At 64.7% G+C, this 8,165-nt stretch overlaps 3 protein-coding genes across 3 annotated transcripts in view; 2 read left to right on the forward strand and 1 right to left on the reverse strand.

Moving 5' to 3' along the window:
• KRTCAP2 (keratinocyte associated protein 2) overlaps positions 1-950 on the forward strand; it is a 1,564-nt gene extending 614 nt beyond the window's left edge. Inside the window, exons 4-5 of the mRNA XM_006030934.3 lie at positions 222-288; positions 740-950. Of these exons, the coding sequence (XP_006030996.2) occupies positions 222-288; positions 740-860 (188 nt within the window). The 3' untranslated portion in view covers positions 861-950. The remainder of the gene's footprint in view (positions 1-221; positions 289-739) is intronic.
• Positions 951-2,854: 1,904 nt separating this feature from the next.
• On the forward strand, positions 2,855-3,533 carry DPM3 (dolichyl-phosphate mannosyltransferase subunit 3). Its single transcript, XM_006030936.2, has 2 exons — positions 2,855-2,942; positions 3,154-3,533. The coding sequence occupies exon 2, from the start codon at positions 3,176-3,178 to the stop codon at positions 3,452-3,454; it is 279 nt and encodes a 92-aa protein (XP_006030998.1). The 5' UTR covers positions 2,855-2,942; positions 3,154-3,175; the 3' UTR covers positions 3,455-3,533.
• Positions 3,534-6,372: 2,839 nt separating this feature from the next.
• Positions 6,373-8,159, reverse strand: SLC50A1 (solute carrier family 50 member 1). Its single transcript, XM_006030937.3, has 6 exons — positions 8,141-8,159; positions 7,951-8,028; positions 7,735-7,858; positions 7,480-7,641; positions 7,212-7,331; positions 6,373-6,964 (listed from the first exon to the last, which is right to left on the reverse strand). Exons 1-6 carry the CDS (start codon positions 8,155-8,157, stop codon positions 6,863-6,865), a joined length of 603 nt encoding a protein of 200 aa, XP_006030999.1. The 5' UTR covers positions 8,158-8,159; the 3' UTR covers positions 6,373-6,862.
• Between the last annotated feature and the right edge of the window lie 6 nt (positions 8,160-8,165).

The following is an 8,165-nucleotide window of genomic DNA, read 5'->3' on the forward strand; positions in this document are numbered from 1 at the left end:
AGGGTGTGCGGGCTGCGCCACGTGCCCGCCGCTGCCTTGGAGGCCTGTCGGCTGCCCCTCCCAGGGCCTGAGGGCTCTGCAGTGGGGGGGTGCGCCCCACATTGCCCCTCTTGTGGCTTTCTGCCTCCGGGAGCGGGTCCCCCTGTGCTGACCTCACCACCTCAGGCCTCAACCTCTCCCTGCCCAGCATCCCTGAATGACTCCCCTTCTCTCCCCTGCAGTCCTTGTGTGCCTCCTGCTTGCTCTCTTCGCCTCCGGCCTCATCCACAGGGTCTGCGTGACCACCTGGTGAGTGCACAGGCTGTCTTGGCGGGGGGTGCACAGGGCACTACCAGTGAAGGGGGTTGGATAGTAGCCTGCTGATCCCTGTTGCCTGGCCCTGCATCTGAGAGTGCTCCAGAAGCATCCTGATGGACTGTGCTTGCTTCTGGGAGGCTTTGCCCCTGAGGTGCTGCCAGGGCTGTTTTGAGCGGGTGATGGGGAGGGCAGCATTGCCAAGCAGGGCCAGACCCCAGGGCTGCTCAGCCCGGCGGCAGGGGCCGGCACCCAGTGCTGCAGGAAGAATGAGCCCTGCGGCCACAGCTGTGGAGTGATGCACCCGCATGTGGCTTGGGCCTGGTGTTGGCCCAGGAGCCCCAGCTTGGCCTTGGAGGCTTGTGTCCTTCCCCGCGGGCAGCACGACATGCCCTGTTTGGAGGCAGGGGCATGTTGCCAACTCCACTCTGCTCTCCCCTCCCAGCCTCATTTTCTCCATGGTTGACCTCTACTACATCAACAAGATCTCCTCCACGCTCTACCAGTCCTCCGCCCCTGTCGTTATGCCCACCAAGACTGTTGGCAAAGGCAAGAAGAGGAACTGATGCCCCTGGCCCTCTGCGGGGCAGAGGGGGCAGCCCCCTGGCCAGCCCAGGACTCTGCAGTGACCAATAAAGCAGCCTGTTTGTACCTTCTTGCCAGCAGCTCCTTGAGGCCCCGTCTCCCTGGATTTCCTTGGACCATAGCGTGGGACACGCCCCCCGTCTCCCTTCCCCACTGCATGGTTGTGCCCAGGCTGCCTCTCCTCGTGCCCATGCAGGGATTGCCCCCAGGGAGATGGGCCAGGCTACAGCAGGCTGTGCTGGTCAAACACAGGCCCCAGTGTTGCCAACGGGACTGCCTCGGCTTCAGCAGTGCCGGCTGCCCCCAGGAGGTGGAGCTGTGGCACAGGCAAACACTGCTGGCACTGGGGACTGGAGCCAGCCAAGGCCCAGAGGGGCATCACCATGGCAGCAGGGTAAGTATGGGCAGTGCTGTGCTCCCTCTGCCCCCGCCAACGTGGCCCTGGCAGCTTCTGCTGCTCCAGTAGCAGGCAGCACCTCCTGGCAGATGCTGCCCTTACACTGCCTGGCCCCTGGAGCCCTCCTTGCCCAGGTGGAGCTCCCTCATGGGGGAAGAGGGGCAACAGAGGCCATGTGGCAGAAGGACCCAGGCAGCTGGTCCTGCCCAAGGAGCAGTGTTCACTGGCTGTTCCCAGGGCATGTGGCATCCCAGTGCCCCTGAGGAAGGGCAGGCTGCCACCTCCCCAAACTGCTGCCTTTCATGTTTATAGCCTGTCAGTCTCAAGGCGTTGCGGCTGTTCCCACCGCCTCCCCCCAGGGCATCTCCTGGCGTTACCAGCTTCTGCACCGCGAGTTGTGGCAGATGCTGTGCTGCGTCAGAGACTGGCCGCGTTCCTCAAGCCAAGCTCAGTAACACTTAGCGTGCTGAAGGGGGCAGCTGCTGGCTGACTCGGCGCTGGCCCCGGGCTCTTGGCTAAACCACCGGGACAGGGATGGCACTAATCTGTGCTCAGCCCCCTGGGGCTGTTGGGATTAACGGTCCCACTTGGGCAGGGCTGGGCTCAGCGTAGGGCTGCTGGGCTAGTGGACACCCTGCCTTCCTCCCCACTCCTGGAGCCCAGGGTGGACCTGAGCCTGGCCTGGGTAGCGCGTGGGGGACCCAGGCTCTGTCTGCCCAGCTGTGACAGCAGACAGTGATTCAGCGGGGGAGCAGGCACGGTGAGGGCTGTCTGCCGGGGAGCTCCTGTGAGTGAGAATGTGCTGACAGTGTCTGTCTAGGCCTGCACCCTGAGGAAAATCCCAGCAGGGCCAGGCAGGTAGGAGCAGGCTCTGGCTCCAGCAGGGCGCACGTGGCTGGTTGGGCCCGGCCGAGGACTCTTGGCTGCTGTTTGGGGCCGGTGTCCTGCCTGCACCATGGCAGCGGAGGCCCCAGGGCCGCGTCCTAACGCCAGGTGCTGGCCCAGTCGCCCCTGCCCCTGGATCCAGGCTGCCTGCCCCCAGCACTGCTGGCTGGCCGTGGGCCCACTTCCCCACAGCTGCTGTCCTGGCCTGCAACACGGCTGTGCCGGCTCGGCCTGGCAGCCCTGGGAGCTTGGCAGGAGAACAAAGGCACGGCCCCACCCCGTTCCTCCAGCACATTCCCAGCCCGCCTGCATCCTGGCCAGGGAGGGGGACGCAGTACGGGGGTGCATGGGATGCAGGCTGGGAGCTGCTGGCAATACGGGGCCGAGGCCAAGAGCCCGAGCTGGCACGGCTCCGGGGTGTCCTCGGCGGTGCAGCAATGGCCTGCGGGGCCTGGGCCAGACAGGCAACCTGCACCCTGCCCCCGCGGTGCCAGGGGCTGCTCGGGGCTTGCTCTGCCGTCCGCGCGGCCCCGGCTGGGAAGGAAGGGCAGGCTCTGCTTTGCCCTCACGAGCTCCCTGGCCCCGCACCCCGCTGCAGCCAGGGCAGGAAGCCAGGTGCTTCCTGCTGCGGCTTCCTGCGGCCCCGTGGCCGCGGGGGTGGGTTCCCGGCCTGGAACTACAACTCCCGGCAGGCCGGGCGCGGAGCATGCGCGGAATCGCCGGTGGCGCACCCGCATGACGTCAGGCCTGCGACGGGCGGGAGCTGCTAGGGCTGTACTAGGTGGGCGCCGCGCCGGGGGCGAGGAGGTGGATGGGCTTGACCCAGGGGGTGGGGATTACGGGCCCGATCCTGGGGGATGGGATGGAATGGGCCGGGCCCGGCAGGGGGGGGCCAGATTGGCTACTGGGGGGGGGGGGGGCGGGGCCCGGGGGGGCGTGTGCTGGGGGGTGCGCAGCCAGGCGGTCCCTTACCCATCGTTTGTCCCTCGCAGCTGCCCGGTGCCCCCACCCGACATGACGAAGCTGGCGCAGTGGCTGTGCGGCCTGGCCCTGCTGGGCACCGCTTGGGCTGCCCTAGCTTGGGCCCCGCTGGGCCCACACCTGCCCGAGCCTTTGCACCAGGTGCTGTGGCCCTTCCCCGCATACTTGCTGGTGGCATTCGGCTGCTACTCCCTGGCGACTGTGGGCTACCGCGTGGCCACGTTCAATGACTGCGAGGCTGCGGCCAGGGAGCTCCAGCAGCAGATCCGAGAGGCTAGAGCGGACCTGAGCCAGTACGGGCTGCAGTTCTGACCCCGGCGTGGAGTGGGGCCCATCCGCAATGATGCACCTGGGACCTCCTGACGAGCACAATAAAGCATTGGTGACTGAGCCTGAGCCTTGCTGGTGGCTCTGGGGAGCAGTGGCTGGTGCTGGGGTGTAGGCTGGTGCCTGCAGCTGCCGTCAGGCAAGGCCTGGCTCCCCACAGGCACCAAGGGGGGCCTAGGGGCCAGGGCAGCACCACCATTTTCCAAGAGCTCCATGCACCTGCAGGCCTATGAGGGTCGGGTTCCCTTTGGAAACAGCCCAGGCCTGGGGAAACCCCAGGGTCCCTCAGGGCAGCCCTAGTGACTCACTGGCTGGTGCTTTTGCCTCTGAGTCAGTGTCTGGCTGCAGCTTTGGCGTGGTGCTGCTGAGCACGGTGCTTCTGGCTCAGGTGTGCTGGAGCAGTCGGGCCCTGGGCTGGCAACAATCCTGGGGCTGTTTCTAACAGGCAGAGAGATTCTGGGCTGTCTCCTAGGAATCCCCCAGCCTGGCTGACTCTGCACATCTGGCGCTTAGCTGGGAAGGCCTTGCCAGGTGCCTGAGGTACGCGAGGCCCAGGCATTCCCCTGCAGCGTAACTCCCCTGCTCACATGTGTCACCAGGGCCGCAGAGAACCCACCCTGCCTTGGATTCCTCTCTCTCTGGTTGCTTGAGCCACAAGGTTTTCTATCCATGGGGCAGCAGCTGGGGCCTCGGACTCTCATTAGGGGACTGGGACAAGCACATTCTTTCCCACTCGGGTGCCAAGTGGTACCTGTGGAGCATGGTAACGCCCGGGGCTGGGTGCCATGGGCTCTTCATGGCCTCGTGGGTGGGCCTGGCAAGCCCAGAGAAGTGGGCAGGATTCCCATTTCCTGTGAGCTCGAGAAGCTGTGGGGAGGAGGCAGAGTGGACCTGGCAGCGCCGCTGGGCCAGGTCTGGTGGAGCTCTCCAGGGAGTTGTAGCTTGTCCTTGCCCTTGCAGTGGCATGGCTTGACTGGCTGCTCTCTCCAGCCACTGCTGAGGGGTGGTACCAACAGGGCCTGTCTCCCTGAGGAGCTGTGGCCTCGGCCCCAGGGGCTCTGTCCCTGGGTCTCTCCTGCCCTGACAGACAGGACGGCCCACATGGCTCCCCAGCCAGGTGGGTGGTGCCGGTGCCTGACGCAGGCTGGGGCCTGCCCCCCTGGCAGGCTCCCTAAGTTTCTCACATACCAGCCCAAGGACTTTCTTGTTCTTAATTACTGGATGTGCATCCTTCTGCAAAAGGAGCTGTTGGTATCGGGAGGGAGGGAGGGATCGGGCTAATTAGCAGGGGCGACTAATTAGCTGTTTCCTGAGCAACAATGCCAGCGAGGCAGGTCCTTCCTGTGGCTGCACCCGCACTCAGCCCTTCGTTAAGGGCAGCGCCCAGCTGGGTGGCAGGCCTGGGGCTTTGCTCCGGGGTTCCCAGGGTCCCCTTGCAGCAGCCTTCCAGATGCTGGCTCCCCCTGCACAGCAGCTCTTGGCTGCAGGCTCCTTGATGCATGCTGGGTGTGATGTGCAGCAGGCAGAGGAGACTCCCCAGCCCACAGTGCTGCCTGAGGGGCTGTGGCCCTTGCCCTTACATGGGAGCAGGCTCTTTTCTGGGTTTACCTCGCAAGGACCTGGGCCTGCTGCCCCTGGCTTGCTGTCCCTGCTCCTCTGCCTCTTGCTGAGCCCAGGGAAGGCTCACAGTTCCCAGTATTGGTGCTGGGGGTTCAGAGAGGCATCCATGCTCGCCCCTGTGATGGGAGAGGCATCTTCAGAGCTCTGGGTTGTCTGAGCACTGGGTTTTGGGCCTTCACTGCCGTATCCAGGCAGCCCAGCTCACCTCCACTCCCAGGCCTGTGGACCTGGGCAGGAGTGCTAAGCTCAGCAAGGAGCAGCTGTGCAGAGATAGTTTCCACTGGGAGTAGATGAGAAGCAAGTAGTACCTGCCTCCCTGGGGAGGGGGTCCCAGCTGTATCTATGAAACCTGCTGGTGACTCCTAAGCTGCTCCCAGGCTTGGAACAGGTGAGTGTGCTTGGGAGGAGCTGGGCCTGCAACCACCAGTGGTGACGGTGTGCTCAGGACATGCCACATGACTGCAGGGCAAGCTGCCTTCTCTACCTGGCTGGGCCATGCCTCGGGCATGCGCTCCACAACCTCCAAGACCCCTCTGAGGTCCAGGTAACACTGAGTCCCGTTGGGTTGCTGCCGCTGTCCTGAGGCTGCCCGAGGGAGGCCAATCTCAGCCTTGCCCACTGACCCTGGCAGAGCTGGCAAGCTGGGGGTCATCCCTCTCCGCCCTTCACCAAGGTACGAGTCTAGTAGAAACAGCTCTGCACATGTCGCTGCCTCCCAGCCAAGGTTCCCATGACTCCTCCCTGGGCTGGGGAGTGGGAGTGTCTGCATGAAGCCACGCGCGCGCCGTGTGGAAGTAGGGTGTTTACCAGACCAAGCAGCCCCACGGGGCCGGCAGTGGATGGGCGTCTGGGAACTGGCGGGGCCTCCCCGCAGACACAGGGTGGTTGTTCTATTAAGATCGAGCTGACATTGTGCAACCACGGGATCTGAACTGTCTGCTACCCGGCTCACTTGCCAGCTTCGTGCCCATTGCTGTGAATGCCTTAATTGAGTTTGATTAGAGCCTGGGCACGACCTTGGTTTGATCTCTGCTGGCTGGGGGCTCATTCGATTGAGAGGCAAATTGATTGCAACGTGGCTGCATTATTAGTTTGCAGCAAGCCCTGCCAGGAGGGTGTGGTGCGGCGCGGCACGGTGCTGCTCAACCTGCCACAGCAGCCAGCGCTGCCTGCCCTTGCGAGCCACTGGGCTTGAGCCCGTTGTCCACTTCATCCCAGGTGTCCTGTCCTCCCCACATCTGCTGCGCCCAAGTTGTGGCAGCTCTGTGTCCCTGGGAGGGTGGATCTAGGGGACAAGGAAGCAGGTTCCACATGCCAGGAAGTGGCTCTGATTTATTGAAAGGCACTTTTAACTGTGTAAAAACAGGTACAACCCCAAGCATCCAGCAGAGGGGAGCGTAGTCCTCTGAAGCCTGCCTGGCCCCCTGCACCTCTCCTGGGAGCACTGCCCAGAGCAGGGGGTAGAAGTGGGAGGGGAGCTGACCATCACCAAGGGGGTGCTGGTGCAGCCCTACATGCTCAGGAGCCCAGGCCCACTGTGGCACTGGGCAGCTCTCCCAGGCACCCGGCAGTGGCTGTGCAGTGGGGGGGAATGGGGGGGGTCTTTGGCTGGAATGGGTGGAAGATGCAGCTTTTCCAGGGTGGAATCACAGTGGGGGGTGGGTCCCTTCTCCTTCATTACTCAACACCCGGGGTTGGGGTGAGGTGGGCTCAGCACCTGTCATGGGCTCAGCATGGCTCCGTCTGTCCCCAGGCCATTCGCCCTGCCTCGCCTCAGGCCTGCAGGGATTTGTATGGCTTGTCCAGACTTGGGGGGTACTGCCAGAACAGCCAGAACCGCAGCAGGCTGGTGACAATCCCAGGCACGTTGGGGACCTGGTGGGAGAGCACAGATCCATGTGGCGACCCGGAGGGACCTGGCTGCTGCTCTGTCAGCTGCGTTGCTGGGGGCTTTATTGGCCCATGGCATCTCATTAATTGAAATCAATGCCCGTTGCCCGAGTCCGGTCACAAGGCAGCGACAGGGGGAAAGGGGTGGCAGGACACAGGCACTCCCTGGGGATGTGACCCCTGCAGCTGGGGTTTGAGGGAACAGCACCCACCCTAGCACCTGCGCACTTACCATGATGTAGAGGTCGTGCAGCTGGAGGCCGTACAGCGTCCAGCTGGTGGAAGCCAGGAAAGTGGCCACGGTCAGGGGGAAGGACAGGCACCGGGTCGACCTGGTCCGGATGATCTTGGCCTGTAGGAACACGGGGGCTGCAACCAGCGCAGGGAGGCCTGGGCTTTACCCCACTGTGCGGCAGCCTCTTGGTCCTGGGTTGCTCTGCTGCACCCTGAGCCAGGCCCAGCGCCCCGTGGCCTGCTCCCACCCCTCACTGCCCACGCACCAGGTCTGCCAGAGGCGAGAGGTACATGCTGATGGTGAAGGTGCTGCAGAAGAGCCCCAGGCGCATCAGGCGTGTGTCCAGGTCCAGCACCAGGAGGCTGAAGTAGCAGTAGCCCAGCACCAGGAGGCCGAGCAGGGCCAGGCTCCACAGCAGCACGCGGCGCTGTGCGGGGGAGGAAGAGGGCAGTCAGGGCAGGCGCACGCACCCCCGTCGGGCACCCCCGTCCCCACCCCAGGGGATAGGGTGGCCCAGCACCTTCTCGGGGTTGAAGTAGAGGTAGACGAGGATGTAGAGGGTCTGCAGCGTGGCGCCCACAGTGTTGACGGCAATCAGGGTCCAGTCCTGCTTCAGGCACCCATAGCTCAGCCAGCTCAGGTTGCTGTGGGAGGAAGAGGTGGCGTTACCTGTGCGGGGGCACCGGCCCTGCCGCCCCCAATGCCCCCGCAGCGGGCGCGCCGGGGGTGCACGTACTTGACATCAGTGGTGAGGAAGGGCAGGAACTGGATGTGCTCCACGCTGCGCATCGCGACCATCCGGCGCAAGTCCGACCTGTGGGACACCGGAGCACTGGGGCACGGGGCGTGGGACGGGCGGGGCTGCAGGCCCCGGGGAGGACGGACTTGCCCCCCGCACCCATGCCCCCTCCCCCGGCGGTGCTCACAGGCCGGTGGCGAACATGGCAAGCG

This window comes from Alligator sinensis, unplaced genomic scaffold (genome assembly GCF_000455745.1).
Source record: "Alligator sinensis unplaced genomic scaffold, ASM45574v1 scaffold1165_1, whole genome shotgun sequence".
Taxonomy (NCBI): domain Eukaryota; kingdom Metazoa; phylum Chordata; order Crocodylia; family Alligatoridae; genus Alligator; species Alligator sinensis.

Excerpts from the sequence above, each read along its gene's own strand:
- DPM3 (XM_006030936.2), top strand. The coding sequence starts at position 3,176 with ATGACGAAGCTGGCGCAGTGGCTGTGCGGCCTGGCCCTGCTGGGCACC.
- SLC50A1 (XM_006030937.3), bottom strand. Across the intron at positions 7,642-7,734 it reads TCTACTTCAACCCCGAGAAG|CGCCGCGTGCTGCTGTGGAG; the intron begins GTGCTGGGCCAC and ends TCCCCCGCACAG. Across the intron at positions 7,332-7,479 it reads TCTCGCCTCTGGCAGACCTG|GCCAAGATCATCCGGACCAG; the intron begins GTGCGTGGGCAG and ends GTGTTCCTACAG.